Genomic DNA, 18,098 nt, shown 5'->3' with positions numbered 1-18,098 from the left:
CCACGGTCTGTTAAAGAGAGCAATTAAACACAGTCTGTCTTGTGTTTATAAGTATTATGGAGCCCGTGTGTGGACATTGGTTAAGTTTCTGTAAAAACAAAAACGGGTAAATCTTCATCTGTACTCTCTCTGCACGAATATTGACATACGCTACTTTAGTAAGAACCTCGTAACCATTTCCTTGAACTAAAACAGGGGTTAAGAACATATCAAAGCTTCAAAAATGGATTAAAGAAAAACCTTAGAACAAATGGCAATCAGGCTGGCAATCAGAAAAGGGCGGAATTGGTTTGTTGTCTGCATGGCATTCTTGCAATTTAGATATACAAAAATATCACTAAAACATAATTCATCTGAAAAAAAAAATAGTAATGGGAAACTGAAAATATAAATGATTATCTTACCACATCTGACCCCGGCATCCTCGTAATGTCCGCAATTGTGGACTCCCACACCTCCGTGAGAGCAATCCAATATCGTCTCTTCGTAACCAGTACAGCCAACATTGTCTAGAAGTATCAGTCCGGTCCCTCCGCCGAAAAAAGCATTTCGTAATGCCTGAAGTGCTCGGGAGTAGCCTAGTTCACGACAGACGACATTGGCATCATTGGTTCCCCAGTAGTCATCACAAACTGTTCCCCAGGCACCATTCAAGAACACTTCTACACGACCTTCGTGGGGGTACGAACCGTCAACCAAGCGAACTGTCAATACAAAAGCGGGGCAGGAAAAATCCCTGTTACAGTAAGGACATTAGCAAGTTTAGTTATTAAGAGTCAGAATTGGAAAGAATCTAGTGCAGTTTTTTCCCTGAAAGTTTTTCAAAAAGATTTCAGTGTTTTTCGCATTTATTTTGCCGATTGAAAAAGGCATTTCTCCCCAAAACTTCAAGATATTCATTTATTGATATATCTATTCAAATATTTATGCCGCTACAATAAGTGTAATTGACTGGGCTCTCATGGAGACACAAAATGAATAATGACCATCATCGCAAGACGCTTTCATCGAATCCCAGAAAGTAAACCCCAAAGAATCAACAATGATTACAACAAACACCGAAAATCTCTTACAGGATGACTGAGTTACCAATCAAGCACAACCACGTACCAACAGAAAAAAGGAATAGGTAAAATTCGTAAAATAAAAAATCGACCAACAAAGACTTCTAGAACAAAGAAAATCTGGAAATCAGTTCAAGTATTATATTACCAACTGGAGTACAAATGATGCCTGCATCTTCACTGTGGTTGGTGCAAGTATTGACCCCAGTCCAGCTATACTGACAACCATTCAGCTCGTTTTCAGAACCAGTGCAGGTAACATTCTGGAGATGAATCGGCCCAGTTGCATTTCCAAATCCGTGGCCACGGGTAGCTTCAAGGGCACCAGGGAAGCCTAGCTGCCGGCAAGCTACCCCAGCTTCCACAAGTCCCCAGGAGTTGCCACAAATCGTTCCCCATTCCCCGTTCAGGAAGATTTGAAGCCGGCCTTCATAACGAGTGTTACCTCCAACGAGACGAAGTTCAGCTTGGAAAGGATAACAAAGACAACGCATACGAATCAGATTGCGAGGGTTCACTGAGAAATGCCGGAATGACAAGGCCTACTGCAAAATTTACGTTCCATGACATGATTGTCCCATACATGACAAGGACTCAAATTTCATCTCATGAACGCTCAAACAAAACGCCTAAACGTTTATGCAACAAGCACAGTTATTCCGTGTTAGCTGGGAATGATTGAACAACATCTTAATAGATTAGGTTTTACATATCTAAATCTGATGGGCTGGAAGACTTTTCAGTGGTGCATTTTAACAGTTGAGAAAGTGTTTTGCAACTGAATTTCGGGAAAAAAAATAATCACAACAGCTAGTGTCGGGGTCTTTGGCGACTCATTCTACATGGACAGCCCAACACTGAACACTTTGCACAACGTACCACATCGGACTCCAGCATCCTCGTAGTGAGAACAAGAGTGGATGCCCAACCCTCTATGCTGGCAGTCAAAGACCGTCTCCTCGTCACCAACACAAGCGACATTATCCAACAGTATCTCCAGACCAGAGCCCTGACCAAAGTAAGCCCTCGTCAGAGCTCCTACCGCTCCGCCGAGACCTAACTCACGACAGACTACAGCAGCGTCACGCAGGTCCCAGCCATCATCGCAGATAGTTCCCCAAGCACCACCAGAGTAGACCTCCACACGTCCCTCAGTGGTCGTGGAACCTCCTACTAGGCGGACTTTGAGGCAAACAGAAATTTCTCACTATATCATTAAAAGCTCTACATTCTTAGGCCTATCTGTATTTAGAAGTTCCACACATATATAAATTACTAAATAAGCATGGCTTAAATCAAAGTAAACATAAAACATAAATCTGAATATCATGTCAGGTTACGATGTTTGATTACAAATGTAGTCAAAATATGGATAGTTTTGGCTTGACAAATTAACCCTGTTCCGAATCTTCAATTTCAATACGATATTCATACACTCTAGGGAGTTAAGGTAGAATGGAAAAAAGCAATCAATATAAAACAGATATCCATTGGTATTATAACAATAGACTTTTATCATCCTGCCACCATTTCAGTCATGCTCCCTATCTCCATTAACAGTACTGAACGATAATGTTTTTTTGTGCAAAAAGAAACCAGATTATTTTTCTTTCCAGCTTCACTTTGTTTACGTTGATTTGAATCGGAAAAATCAAGATGGCCGCAACATGATAATTGTTTGTAATTATGAACCTCAATCCCGCTTTGCATGCAACTTTCAAGGGTATTATCGTTGTTTGAATTAGTTTCTATTGCAGTAAAAAAAATTGACAATCACATAGCCGCCAACTTTTCAAATCCCAATTAGTAATCAACTCGTGCGGTCATTTTCAACTGCTCGTTTTATCACAAGCTTTACCAACATTGAGTACAGGTACATGGTTTACATGTACACATACATGTGCATACCATTCTTGTTGTGAATAACAATGTAGGCCTACTGTAGGCCAAAAGATAATTTAAAAAAAAAAAAAAAAAATTTGTTTCAATGTCTGTATTTGTTTGTTGAAGTCAAATAAATAATAACAATAACAACATGTGCGCATATTTTTTTTGAGATGCATGCTATCGATGTGGAGTTTCGAGTTCGTATCAATGTTTTTTACACACAATGATTTAGGGCCACCGTATGCAATAGAAATATGCCGCCAACATACCTTGCAAACGCTTGCTGATTCATCTTTTCTGGACGTTGTGACAACTCAAACTCTATTACCAATTATTCCAAACATACACTTATTAAATTCCAAGATTAAAATCTTGCACTGATGGGTCTCATCCCGGCAATAAGTGACCAAATGTGCTCACGATCGTCACTGAAAAGTACTCACATACAGTACACACAACCACACATCCACGAGATGCACACAAATGACACACCATTGAAAAATAGTTTTAGTCTGGTCCTCAAGTACTCCACTGCACACACTGCATTGATGTCTACAGGTGCTTGACTGCATTCTTATTAGACTTGTCACCAGTCCATCCATTATCGCGACATTTCGCCAGAAGTTTTCGGTCAAAAACGATACTTTACAAGTATTTTTTTTCCCGTTAGGTAGAAAATGGGAAATTCGTAATGTTTTAGTGGCAAATCGTATTTTCGTAATTTAACAAACAATTCGTAATAATTACGAAAAATTTGTAACAGTTGGCAGCTATGCAATCATATAAATCTTCCATAGAGTATATTACCTGATGGAACACAGATGATACCAGCATCATTTGCATGATTGCAATTATGGACGCCGATCCCGCTGTGCGGACAACTTTCCAGATCGTTTTCTACACCGCTGCACATGAGATCATCCAGGTAAATCGGCCCAGTGCCGCTTCCAAAAGACCCTCCTCTAGCAGCCTCTGTGGCATCAGGGAAACCGAGCTGTCGGCAAGCGACTCGAGCGTCTTCTAGGCTCCAGAGGTCGCCACAAACTGTGCCCCATGTGCCGTTGAAGGATATCTCAAGCCGACCTTCGTAACGCGTGCTGCCGTTGACGAGGCGAAGTGCGGCTGAAGAAGGTTTCACAAAAATAAGGTTATAGAAACACTTGTCCGAATACCCTCATTTGTCACAAAAAATGGCCACAGAAGAGCAATTAGCTCAATGGGTATACGATGTGAACATCTTCATAATGTACACAAAATGCTGCGTTTGTTTATGGTATAAATCGAGGACGCACACGTGCACCATCCTCGATGAATCGAGGACTCCTGGGTTGGAAAACGTGTACAAAACCAATGAGAGCTGTTGCAAAAATGGTTAAGTATAAACAAAGGAAAAGGGATGAGGAACAATAGAAAATCCCCGATTTCCACCATAAACAAACGTGCTGGCACATGTGTGGCTCTGATGATAAAGATAAAGATTTAACGGTTGCATTAAACAATTTTCTTTTGCTTACACAAATGGCGGGAAGCACGAAAAACATTTTTGAAACGTTACTGTATAATGCAGATGGATTCAAAAGTCTAGTTCCGAAATGTTAGCAAATTCGGTGGATTTGTTTCAGGTCAGTATTTGTTTCAGATCTCAATAAAAGATATAATGGTGAGTTGAAGTGCATCAACCAAATACGGACAATCCGGTGATCAGAATCATCCACTCTTGTTTGGCATTAGGATCAATTATCACAAAAAGGAACATACTGAATGATTATCAAAAATCTACTTTGATTCAAGATCGTACTGTTATTCATCACCCCGTGAAATTATTCCGTCTGGCCTGCTTGTCACTGCCAACGAGTTAAGGATCCGTCGAATTACTGACTTTTGGCAATTAAAAAAAGTCTTGTCGACGGAATCGTATTTCGTGCGATCAACTGACTGTGCGTGATTCTTCAATGTTTTTTTCGAAAACGGCAGTGTCCACTGAGCTGACACTTCAACAGGTTAGATTTTGAATATTTATTTCTTTTGGAAGCGATAAAAATGCATAAAAAGCAAGTGATCCTTTATGCTTTTAAACTTACACTTTACACGCCGAGTTTTTCTTCATTAAAGACAAAGTTTTTTGATACTTTTTTTAATTTATCCGTAAAGCAAAAAGAAGCAATTTTTATTTTTTATATTTTACCAGAATCGCAGTTTATTCCGCTGAAACCCACTGGACAGAGACAGGTGTAAGATCCAGAAGATGTACTGTTGCATGTTCCTCCGTTCATGCATGGTCTACTGTCACATGGCTCTGAGAAGTGAAAATAATACATGTACACAGTATGGGCGTCGCCAGGATTTTTTTCCGGGGGGGGGGGGGGGGGGGGAGGCCAAAACACACTTCCCCCAATCTCAATTTATCATTTTTTCGAGGTTGGGCGGGGGACATTTAACCACCCCACCACCATTGCCACCCCTGCAGACGCCCATTTTGTTAAGTGTGTATTAAATGTAAGTTAAATGTATATTAAATGTAAATTAATAGCAAATATGACTTCACACCTCTTTCCCCCCTTTTTTCTCCTTTTCTCTCTCTCTCTTTTTTGCTCAGGGATCTGCGTGATCTGGGGGAAGGGGGTAAGTGCCCCCTTGCCCCCTCATGACGCCCATAGTAGACAGCTATTTGGTATTCAATCGATTACTTGCATGGTTGATACCAAGATTAAAGTGTGTGAAGGAAAATGTGCACGCAATGCAAGACATATACATGTAAAGTGATGATTTACCCGAGTAAAGTTTTATAGACATGATAGATGAACTTTCACGCTTTAGAATTATCGACTGTCAATTGCAATTCGGGCGTTTCACAATGCAGTGCGCCACCAAGAGTTTGCCATTTAGAGTCTATTTTTCAAGTTTACGGTCGACAAAACATGGCCCATTTGAATGAGTGTCAGTAGACAACTTGAGCTAATTTATTACAGGTTGGGGCATATCGTTCTGCCGCTTTTAAAACACCATATTGATAATAAGAAAAGAAAAGGACATACATACTCGAATCATACGCTTACGAAACTACTGACCGGAAAAACAAACAATTTCAAATGTCCCGCGCTGCGAATTTGTCAACTATTTCCCACAATGCATTGGGAGAAAAGGAACTCTCCGTGGCAAACTCTTGGTGGCGCACTGCATTATGAAATGCCGGAATCAAAGAAATGTGGCTTCACAGTTTGTTGGCACAAATAATTGCACGTAACTTACCGCATCGGACACCGGCATCCTCGTAATGACGACAATTGTGGTTCCCAAGCCCGTTGTGCTGGCAGTTAAACACGGTCTCTTCGTTACCAGTACATTGAACATTATCCAGAAATATGCTCAGCCCATAGTTCCCTCCGAAGGAACCGTCTGTTACGGCGCGTCTTGCTGTTGAGAAGCCCAATTCACGGCAGATGACCGTAGCGTCATTTATTCCCCAGTAATCGTTGCAGACTGTTCCCCATGCACCGTTCCAGAACACCTCCACACGACCTTCATTGGAGCTCGCACCGTCAACCAAACGAACTTTCAGATGAAACAGACACAGAAATCAATGGAACAGGCTTTTTTTTGCTACCCTCACGAAAATCTTTAACGGTAGTCTTTCTTCTAAAAGATTTTGTTACAAATGACTTATTTCATTTGAATTCTGCCTGTATTTTGTGAATTATTCAATAAACAAATAAGAAACTGGGGCTTGTCTAAACAAAACAAGGAATTTTCAGGTACAGTTGGTGTATACGTTCTTTTTCAAAATTCAGATTTTCTTTTCCGAACGAAATTTAAAGGAACATAATGTCCTGCAACAAATAAATTGGGTTGTTTATTTTTGCAGGCATTTATACAGTTTTAAATAGTAGTTTTAATGGCGTGCTTCAGTTCAGAAATTACGCACACTATTCAAAACGAATTAAGAGCGTCCCGCTCTTAATTTAAGAGTTGAAATTAATTCATTGATTGCTTGTCGAGGGCTGATTTTGTCGTGCGATGTCTCATTGGAAAGCTCATAACTAATGTAATGCTAGAAAATTATCAATTCAATTTGAAAAACTTTTTTTCAAGATGCCACACGCAAAAAGCACGTATACACCAACTTTAACGAAATTTACTTTTGGAAAAAGCACCTGCATCAGGCAGAAAGAAAAAAACCTGTTATTTATATAAAGATTATTTTGTGTACAGGTGTGAAGGTTGCTGTATAGCCCTTCGTCAAAGGAGTGCATTGGAAAATAACCTCTAGGAGTGCACTTGACGCCTGCATCTTGGTCGTGAGAACAATTATGGATACCGATCCCGGCGTGCTGGCAACTTCCAAGGTCTGTTTCAGAACCAGTACAAGCGAGGTCGTCAAAATGTATCGGCCCGCTGCCACTTCCAAAGGACCCTCCTAGGGTAACCTCACTAGCACCAGGGAAGCCGAGCTGCCTGCAAGCCACCTGGGCGTCCTCTAGTCCCCAGGAGTCGGCACACACCGTACCCCATTCACCATCGATGAAGATTTCTAGGCGACCCTCGCTATAGACGTTGCCACCAACAACACGGATATTTTCTGGAAAGAAATACAGTGGAAAGAACCATGGCATATCTGTTCCTCTGTGAAATGTCATTGATATTTGTTGCATATTAAGTCCAATGGGAAGTTGCATACAACTGCACATGCGAACAAGTCTCATAAGGCAGACAAGCAACATGTCTGCAAAATCAAAGGGCAACAAAGTAAAAAGATATGTATGTAAATGAACACATTTTCAAAAAATTCGGCCTCTACCATTTATCACAAATATATGATCCATCTTCAGTTCAAATATTATTTCACTCTTCTATTTCACTTGCTCCTTGGCCCGAATTATTATGTAGGATTTGTTACAAGAGCAGCTGGTGTTTTTAATCTTCAAAATTGCTGGTTCTGAAAGCTGGAAGAACACAGAAGTGTCAGGTTCAGGTAAATGACGTCGGTGGAGCTGCCTGCAGCTCGCGCATTGCTCAATATTCTCACTAATAAGTGAACATATTACTCCCAAATCAGGACATTCATATCAGATATTATCTTAAGAAGTTCAGACTCGGCTGACAGTCGACAGCAACGAGGTGATACTGGTCTCAATTTGGTACGGCCTTCTGACGGTTATTTTTGCCACACAATCGATGGACTTTAATATTTTAATACAGAAATGTTTTGAACGCCAATGCAAAGTTATATATATATATTTTTATCGAAACCAAATTTAAGCCCAGCTAGCTTACCACATCGGACTCCAGCGTCCTCATAGTGCCCACAATAGTGAACCCCGATTCCAAGGTGCGGACAATCAAACACCGTCTCTTCGTTACCGGTACAGGACAGACTAGCAAGTAGTATCGGTAGACCATCGCCCCTGCCAAAAGCAGCATTTGACAAAGCCTGTACTGCTTCTCCAAAGCCAAGCTCCCGGCAGATAACAGCAGCGTCATTCAGGCCCCAGCCATCATCGCATACGGTCCCCCAACCGTTGGAGTACACCTCCACACGTCCTTCTTTTGTGTTCGAACCATCTACCAGACGAACTTTGTGGCAAGAGAATGAATTCAAAAGATTAAACTCAGATCACATTCTCAGAATGTTAATCTCGCCAGTGATCTGTGGTGTAAAATCCCGATAATATTGAGTATTTATAAAGCGTACGTATCCACCAGTATTGATGCTCAAGGCTCTACATCATTATTACCCTGCTCATTGGGCAAATGAAACATTCCAAATGCCATCTCAGCTCCCTGGGGAGTATACAGCTCGATGCTGCCATTTCAGCGCAAAGCAGCTAATATCAACGACAATAACCATATCTGCCCTCACAGGTACCCATTTACTCCTGGGTGGAGAGAAGCAATGAGTGACAAAATGCATTGCCCAAGGGCACACGCACCATAGCCGAAAGCTGGACTCGAACCAACAACCTGCAGATTTAATCAAAGACTACGAATTTAATGCTCCTAAGGCCAAAAAAAAGTAGTCTCCGGTTTCTGGTAAGCGCGCGCGTCGCGGTAGCCATGCGCGTCGGCAAAATAAAAACTTTTTTTTTTTCAATGAAAGATGATGTCTCAAAACCGCCAAACTCACTGGTTTGACTGGAATCCTGCTGCTGCACAATTTTAACGTGTTTTTAGATGGGGTTATGATCGAGAATAAGCTTTATGTGGCCTCTCTGGACTCCCATATATTTGCACTAAGTTTAGTCGGGCACCATTTGCAGTCATCAGCCGACATTTGAAGCAAAAAGAACAGGTAAAAAAAAAAAAAGCCGCGTCGCCGCACCACTTTTTGGGCAAGCTTCATACCAGAAACCGCAGACTTTTTTTTTGTTTTGCCTAACCACGAGGCCACGGCACTCAAGAAGTGTAAGACAGTCCGAAACCGGCGTTATCGCTAATTGGATTTCATTAATAAACATTTTATTCGCTCAAAACCTTTACCTCCCTTTCACCACTGTTGAAAATTAGTCACCACGTCATCAGACATTCAATTTAGGATGATTCAGCAACTTGAAAATCTAGCTATTTTTTTTGCGGAAGTCCTACCTCGTGGTGAACAGATGATACCAGCGTCATTTGTGTGATTGCAATTATGAACTCCGATCCCGCTGTGCGTACAACTTTCCAGATTGCTTTCCTGGCCGTTGCACATGAGATCATCCAGGTAAATTGGCCCAGTGCCGCTTCCAAAAGACCCTCCTGCTGCAGCCTGCACCACAGCAGGGAAACCGAGCTGTCGGCAAGCGACTCGAGCGTCTTCTAGCCCCCAGAGGTCACCACACACCGTGCCCCACGTGCCGTTGAAGGACATCTCAAGCCGACCTTCATTACGCGTGCTGCCGTTGACGAGGCGAAGTTCCGCTGAAAGGGAATATTGACAGTTCGTTTAAGATCTAGCAGTTATAAGTCAAGTGTTTTTCATTTCAAATGTCTTAATTCCAACGTTAACGCGTGACGCCTGGGCATTATTTTGATTTTCAGATATACAGTGAAGTATTAAAAAAATATAAAGTAAACACTGTTTACCAAATGCACAGGTGGGTCCACCGTATCCTGAAGGGCAGCTGCACGTAAAACCGGTACTGGAACTAGAGCAAGTGCCACCATTCCTACAAGGCCCGCTGTCACAGGGCTCTATACAATCGGGGGAAAAAATGAAAATGATTTTTTTTTAAGTAATAATTCATAGCAATCTAAACTTTATTACCGCTTTGTCAGATGTCTACAGGTACTGTACTTACCACATCGGACACCAGCATCTTCATAATGTCCACAGTTGTGGATTCCAAGTCCTAAATATTATGGTACTCTACAAGAGGTAATGATAAGCACCTCCAACTAACCAATCACTGTGCGCATTTCAACCCAAATATACAACTTTCTTGAAATAGATAGAAAAAAAGCAATGTGCATTATCTGCACGCAATTCAGGTGTGTTATCTCTTAAAGCTGCTACTAATTACTTCCAAGAGTTTGGTAAAGACTATTTAAGCATTTTACTTACCACATCGAACACCAGCGTCTTCACTATGTCTACAATTGTGGTTTCCAAATCCATTGTGCCGACAGTCCAACACGGTCTCTTCGTTACCAGTGCATGCAACATTATCCAGCAGTATGCTGAGTCCATAGTTCCCTCCAAAGTAAGCACTTGCAAAGGACTGTAGTGCGCTAGAGTAGCCCAGCTGGCGGCAGATGACCCTAGCATCGTTCAGACCCCAGCTATCGTCACAAACGGTTCCCCAGGAACCAGTCACGAAAACCTCCACACGACCTTCGTTGGAACTTTCACCGTCCACCAAACGAACTACACGATACAACACAAGAAATGTAATTACTAATTAGTGTTCTACTGTTCACCAGGCGGCTTTAAAGACATTTCCCCCTTGGTTTTCACAAATCAGTACCACTTGAGGCTATCTGTGGTATTTTCGATGTTCACATGAAAATGATGTGCTTATAAAACTGCTTCATTTCTAGCAATACACAAGTTATTCACTACTGAATTACACATAGATCCAAAATATATCAGCCAAAGGTTGATTATAAAATATCAACTTCACAAACTGTGGAGTTGTTTGCGGCACTAGATTCTGATAATGCAGACTGGTGCCCGCCTCTATAAGAATTAACAAAGCATGGACCGGAAAGGTCAAAAAAGGCAAAAGCAATACACGATCTATATGGATTTGCAAAAGCAACGTAGGATGGCAGGAGTCAAAAAGAAAATAAGAATCAGAAATCTATCATACCAGATGAAAATTGGTAAAAAGAAAAACACATCTTGAGAATGTAGGCCTAATTTCCACAAAGGAAAGACTGCATGTATTTATCTCAACATTGACAAATCTTGTATTTGAGATCGACATGTACACGGAGTGTTTTACCTGATGGGCTACACGTGATGCCTGCATCCTGATTATGTGTGCAGTTATGAACCCCGATACCACCGTGTGGACAACTCTCCAGGTTATTTTCAGTACCAGTGCAAGCAACATCATCGAGGTGTATCGGACCAGAGCCACTTCCAAATGATCCTCCTTGGGTCGCCTCGATGGCACCAGGGAAGCCGAGCTGCCTGCAAGCCACCAGTGCATCATCTAGTCCCCAGGAGTCTTCACACACCGTACCCCATTCACCGTTCAGGAAGACCTCCAACCGGCCTTCGTTATGGGTGTCTCCGCCAACAAGCCGAGCTTTACCTATGGAAGTACGTAGGTCAATACTAAAATATGCCCTCGGTCATAAAGAGACATATTGTCATGGATAGCTAGGGTCAAACCAATAAACTGCAGAAATGCAATACATTTCCATATTCGTTTCAACTATTAAACTGGAATTAGGCAACACATTCATGGGTTACCCCACTTACTCCACCATACATGTATTAGAAAGTCGTAACGCTCACTCATCATTAATTCCATGAGAGTGTCACCATTAGATTTCGGGGGGGGGGGGGGGGGGAATGGGGGCTGTTATCGCCACCGATAAGATTTCTTTGCTCTTAGTTGATTACGCAATCATTGGAATTTTCTCGGGTCTTGAGTTGAATACTTTCTATAGTTAATTAGATTAAGCCCGCTACGGTGGGTCACGTGATAATTTGGTAGTCATTCATAATAAACGCAGCGAAGATTTGGGAATGCGAGTCGCTGCCACACCCTCGCCGAATAGGGACCGTCGTCCTTCTCAGTAGCCATTTCTGAGATGCTGTAACCCCAGAATACCCCTGCGACTCCCACCGTGTACACCCGTAGGCATTTGTTCCCGCATACGGCTTTTTTCACCAGCTCTGATCTTGGAGATGTGTGCAATAAAATGGGACATACATGTAGACAGCAACATCTAGTCTTCGTGTAGAGCTTATTTTGGTGTACGCGGTGACAGGGGCCATGTCCCCCGAACGATTTTTTCTTTCACTTTTTTGTCTCAAATTGTCAGGAAATGAATTATAACGTTGCGTATCTTCCTCGCCAGCTATTAGCTACAAATACCATTTTAGTTTTAATATTACAATGTGGAAAGGGTGCACAATACTATATACTTAATCCCCATCCCCTTAAAAATAGATTTGAGTCTGGATCCACCCTTGATTGCCACCAAAAAAAGTACAGTCGGTTAGCGACTATAATGATTATATTATAGATCCTCAAGGCTTTGCATTACACCTATCGGAACTTGGCCCGATGATGTGAACAGATATTGCAGAGTTCATACGGTGTTGTGATAATTTCAAAAGAGTGAAGCTATGGATCCAGATTATTAAGAGTGAAAGTAATTCTAATATTAGACTGAAAAAATGAATCAATTAGTGGAAATTCGAGTTAACACTCGAACTATGCGATTGAATGAATGTCACTCCAACTCGTCTGGTACTGGTTCCTAGTTTAAGCCGAGTATATATATAGCCTTCATTGCGAAGCTAGTCATCATCTCCAATTTCGCAACAAATGAAACAAAAGGAGTTTGAGTTTGCAAACCAATGCCGTTCGATGGATCACCAACAAAGTTCAATTCTTACTTAAATTGACATATTTGACGTTATTAACATGCACGTTGGCAACACCTACGAAGACTGTTCTTAGCACAGTTCAGCAAATAAGAATAGGATTTCCAAACTTGCGGTTTTGACCCATTTGAACAATTCCCAGGAGAAAATTCCATTTGGGTCCCATAAGGTCCCATTGCCACGGGATCTCAATATATCCCATTGATTCCCATTGTGTTCCAATATGATTCAACATGGAATTTGGGACATATTCAATGGAAACTCACTAAAATCAGTCAGATCCAATTAATTCCCATAAGGTCCTTTGGTGTCCCACTGAGTCCCATTAAGTCAACCTGGACACTGGAACGGGACTTAAAAGGACTCGATTGGAATTTTCTCCTGGGTTTCTGGCTTACCACATCGGACTCCGGCATCCTCAAAATGATAACAAGAGTGAACCCCCAAGCCTCTGTGCCGGCAGTCAAACACCGTCTCCTCGTCACCACTGCAAGCGACATTATCCAGCAGTATGTCCAGACCAGAGCCCTGACCAAAGACAGCCTGCGTCAAAGCTCCTACCGCTCCGCCGAGACCTAACTCACGACAGATGACAGCCGCGTCACGCAGGTCCCAGCCATCATCGCAGATAGTTCCCCAAGCACCACCAGAGTAGACCTCCACACGTCCTTCATTAGTAGTTGAACCTCCAACAAGGCGGACTTTAATTTGAAAGATGAACATTAAAGCTACTTAATTCACATTCAAATGTAACTTCAGCTGAAATCCATACCACCGATAAGTTTTTATAAAAAAAAAAAAATAATCGGGGACCCCTTTGACAGCAAAAGCGATACATGTGCTTTTTTGGAGATCTGTTTTTTTCGTTACGGTTTTTAATCTAAGAGTCCAAGAGTCTCTATACATCTCCGAAGTCCAGGTCAATTCAGTGGACAGCTGCAGTGTAAGGTTCACTGAAAACACAGCAAAACAAAATTGATAGTTTAGAGGATTTATGCAGGATTGTTTTAAGTGTTGTTATCTTTGTTGATTATCCTTGTTGAGGTTATTGTCAATGCAGTGAATGATAAAAACCCTGTAACATTCCTCATCTATCCGATCGTTATCAATATATTACCTGCTGGATCACATACGAGGGCAGCATCATTTGCATGATTACAATTATGGACGCCGATCCCGCTGTGCGGACAACTTTCCAGATTGCTTTCCTGACCGTTGCACATGAGATCATCCAGGTAAATTGGCCCAGTGCCGCTTCCAAAAGACCCTCCTGCTGCAGCCTGCACCACAGCAGGGAAACCAAGCTGTCGGCAAGCGACTTGAGCGTCTTCTAGGCCCCAGAGGTCACCACACACCGTGCCCCACGTGCCATTGAAGGATATCTCAAGCCGACCTTCATTACGCGCACTGCCGTTGACGAGGCGAAGTTCCGCTGAGGGCGAATATTGTCAGCAAGTTTAAATGACAAGGACAGTATTTTTTCATTTTCACATTTCATAATTAAATAAGCGTTATTCCCAACTCTTCAGTACCATATTGACTGAGTGACGAGGGCATGTACATATTCGCCAGCGCCAGGTTTTCTGAAGACTAACCTGAAGCAGACGCCTACGATGAAATGAATAACGCATCTGACAAAGGCAAATGTATTGTTTTGGTTAGAGTAACAGGATCTGTAAGACTATATCTGTTTCTGCCTAGTCTGAAGTATTGCTCTTAATATAAATGGCAACTGCTGACTCCGGTATGCGTCTGCACTTGCAAGCAGGAGGTCGTGAATACAGTCCCACCTGATCAAACAGCGACGAGTACATGTAACATCACCATATGATAACATATCATGTTTTAAATAACCTGTGGAAGTTTATGGGTTGACCTTCAAGGAACTGGACCATTTTCCTGGTAATGAGGCATGTCTAAGGAATGGCTAGTTGAACCACAAGGCCCTCCAGGGTGGACGCTGGGCTGGACCGTAAGGCCACATTGAATCAGCCCACTGCCCACGGACTTATAGGGAAGACCAATTGTTCCGTTAAAGGGAAAATACAACATTTGCAAACATCAAAAAATAAAACCACCAAATCATTTTGAAATACCTTGCCGGACTGTTAGTGAATGACAGTGTAAAGCATCCTGTAAAATCATGGCACCTGGTTTACTGTCATTTTCAAGAAAAGTGGTACTTTTGTATCAATTTCCAACGCTGGTCGGCCGACCAGCGTTGGAAAAAACTGGCTTTTTTTCAAACACTGGCCCCAATTGACCATCGCACTTGTTTGCAATCGATTACACACCTATGAACGGGTACAAGCCAGCTACACTGGTTCCCTGACCTTACAATTCCCCAATGTATGTAAACTGCTATGTTTCTTCTTATATGGAGTCAGGGAACCAGACTACAGGAAAATGATTGTTTTTCTTGGTTTTATAGCATTTTCGAACCCAAAACCTCAAAAAAGTCAGTGTAACTATATTTGCTATATATTTCCAACCCCCCAATTCCATCCATTTCGGAAAATTACAGCAAAAGCAAATGATGTATATTCCCTTTAATTTGCCTAACCCTGCCCCCAATAACAAGTGGACTAAACACCTTCAATCTTGAATTATTAATATTGAAAAGTTAGTGAACAATTTCTAATAAGGCAAGAAAACATGTATGGTAGCTGTAAGATTGGAATGTCCATTTAGTGTTTAAAAACCCAGTGGGATCTAGAAATCAGACAGAGAGCTTCACAGCCAACCAAATAAACCACATCAGCTCAAGTACAACTTGGTCTCTTACTGTCTTCCTTTGTCCGTGTAACCTGCTGGGTTATATTATACTGTAAAATAACATGTGCGTCGGAAAAATGGCAAAATCAATAATAAAACAAAAGATAAGTGCAGTATTTTGTGAAGATATATCTTACCATATTCACAGGTTGGTCCACTATAACCTGATGCACATCTGCAAGTAAAGCCAGCAGGGTAACTGGAACAAGTTCCACCGTTCATACAGGGTCTGCTGTCACAGGGCTCTGATAAACAGACAAATATAACAACAATTAAGATTAAGATTGTGATTTTTGTCCAAGAGCCATTTACACATAGACCAGTGGAATAAACCGAGCGGGGTTGGCGATAGGGCATGCGTATGAAGTAAAAATGTGATCAGCTGCTTGGAAGTGACTGGTCACAGGAGAGGGCGGAGGAAATTTTTCATTAACTTAAGTCGAGGAATGCCAACTGACGTCTGGGCCAACCTTATGGAATGACGTTACCAACAAACACTTGCACGCACTTCAAAACTTCCGCCTACTGGAATTAGGAAAACCAACAATGTCCCTCTCTTGTGGCTTCCATTTCTCAATAAATATTTAAACGTAAACTGTGTACAAGAAATTGATCAATATTTAAGGTTGATTCATATAAAAGAAAATTACTTTTAATACATGTGTGGTGTATTGAAGAAAAAGTCCCAGATATTCAACTTACCACATCGGACACCAGCATCTTCATAATGTCTACAATTGTGGTTTCCCAGTCCATTGTGCCGACAGTCCAACACGGTCTCTTCGATACCAGTGCATGCAACATTATCCAGCAGTATGTCGAGTCCATAGTTCCCTCCAAAGTAACCGCTTGTTAGAGCCCGTAGTGCGCTAGAGTAGCCCAGCTGGTGGCAGATGACCCTAGCATCATTCAGACCCCAGCTATCGTCACAAATGGTTCCCCAGGAACCATTCACAAAAACTTCCACACGACCTTCGTTGGAACTTGAACCGTCGACCAAACGAACTATATGATAAAAAGAAAACTCTTTTTTTTACCAAACTTAATCATTCGCACATGCAAAATGAATGAATAGTGAGCAGTATGCCAGTAACTAAATGATTTCATCAAAAATACAAGGCTCAGGATTTATTGAGTTCATTTTCGTTTGAGCTAGAACCGTTAACCAGTCGCACTTGAAAACAAAAAAAAGATTTTCTTTCAAAAACGAACGAGGAAATCACTTCTTGATCACACCCGGGGGAAACAAAACAATCCTATCCTTGCTAAAGATCATAACTTTGTTGTAAAAAAAAGTTTACAAAACAACAGATCACCCCGACATCTAAGCCAAATCACCGAAAATATCTTCTGTACTAAATCTTGCAGAATGATTCAAAACATCATTTAATCATATGAAACTGATTTTTTAAAAAAAATTGGAAAATATTCAGTGTGATGCGGGGACCGTCATATTTAGCAAGCAAACTTTTTTTCCCGTTTCCTGCATTTTTAGATTATCTCTATTGACCATTGATAAATACATATGGTAATTGCAGTGTACACTAGTCTTGTGCACTGTTCCTTTTGAATGTTTGACCATGCAATGCCCCATCCCAATCATGCACAAATTTTTGGCTGTTTGGATCTTGTAAACTGAGCATATCATAAACTTCAATTAAATTATCATAAACTTCAACTAAGCGCCTTGAACGTCATTTTGAAGGATTTGGCGCTATATAAGAATATCATTATTATTATTAAATGGTACTGAATAAATTTACATCAATGAGCAGGCCAACTTATGAATAATGTTTTCCTAACAAGTACACAAGTCTGGTCCTGTACTGGAAATGTTTGTACCTCGAGGTTCACACGTGATGCCTGCATCCTCGCTATGAGTGCAATTATTAACCCCGATACCACCATGTGGACAACTCTCCAGGTTATTTTCAGAACCAGTGCAAGCAACATCAACAAGGTGTATCGGATCAGAGCCACTTCCAAATGATCCTCCTTGGGTCGCCTCGATGGCACCAGGGAAGCCGAGCTGCCTGCAAGCCACCTGTGCGTCCTGCAGCCCCCAAGAGTCGTCACACACCGTACCCCATTCACTGTTGACGAAGACCTCTACGCGGCCTGCGTTTTCAATGTTGCCGTCAGCAAGACGAATTCGTCCTAGATTGAAACACAACAGAAGTTCATGACAATGTCAAAACATGTGATGGACGTTGGAGCTAATCTGATGGCGAAGTTATGAATCATAACTGAGTTAGACGTTTAAATGGAGCCAATTAATGCAGGATACATGGAAATGAACTTTTGAAGCACACATCATCATCTAGAGGTTT

The 18,098-nt window shown here is 41.6% G+C and overlaps 1 protein-coding gene across 5 annotated transcripts in view; it reads right to left on the bottom strand.

Annotated features, from left to right (window-relative positions):
* Positions 1 to 18,098, bottom strand: part of LOC119740886 — a 59,518-nt gene that overhangs the window by 18,119 nt on the left and 23,301 nt on the right. For 4 of the 5 annotated variants that reach the window (XM_038216349.1, XM_038216352.1, XM_038216350.1 and 1 more), the window contains exons 22-38: positions 17,611 to 17,925; positions 16,471 to 16,773; positions 15,906 to 16,013; positions 14,111 to 14,425; positions 13,392 to 13,694; positions 11,372 to 11,686; positions 10,489 to 10,791; positions 10,011 to 10,118; positions 9,531 to 9,845; positions 8,223 to 8,522; positions 7,213 to 7,527; positions 6,201 to 6,503; positions 5,137 to 5,247; positions 3,759 to 4,073; positions 1,944 to 2,246; positions 1,213 to 1,530; positions 405 to 704 (exon numbers count right to left, since the gene is read on the bottom strand). In XM_038216349.1, the coding sequence (XP_038072277.1) occupies positions 405 to 704; positions 1,213 to 1,530; positions 1,944 to 2,246; positions 3,759 to 4,073; positions 5,137 to 5,247; positions 6,201 to 6,503; positions 7,213 to 7,527; positions 8,223 to 8,522; positions 9,531 to 9,845; positions 10,011 to 10,118; positions 10,489 to 10,791; positions 11,372 to 11,686; positions 13,392 to 13,694; positions 14,111 to 14,425; positions 15,906 to 16,013; positions 16,471 to 16,773; positions 17,611 to 17,925 (4,650 nt within the window). The remainder of the gene's footprint in view (positions 1 to 404; positions 705 to 1,212; positions 1,531 to 1,943; positions 2,247 to 3,758; positions 4,074 to 5,136; positions 5,248 to 6,200; positions 6,504 to 7,212; positions 7,528 to 8,222; positions 8,523 to 9,530; positions 9,846 to 10,010; positions 10,119 to 10,488; positions 10,792 to 11,371; positions 11,687 to 13,391; positions 13,695 to 14,110; positions 14,426 to 15,905; positions 16,014 to 16,470; positions 16,774 to 17,610; positions 17,926 to 18,098) is intronic. The other variant, XM_038216353.1, reaches the window with a different exon arrangement.

Source organism: Patiria miniata, unplaced genomic scaffold, assembly GCF_015706575.1.
Source record: "Patiria miniata isolate m_02_andy unplaced genomic scaffold, ASM1570657v1 HiC_scaffold_5, whole genome shotgun sequence".
Classification (NCBI taxonomy): Eukaryota; Metazoa; Echinodermata; class Asteroidea; order Valvatida; family Asterinidae; genus Patiria; species Patiria miniata.
Note: the sequence above shows the minus strand (reverse complement) of the source record. Positions and strands in the feature narration are given on the sequence as shown.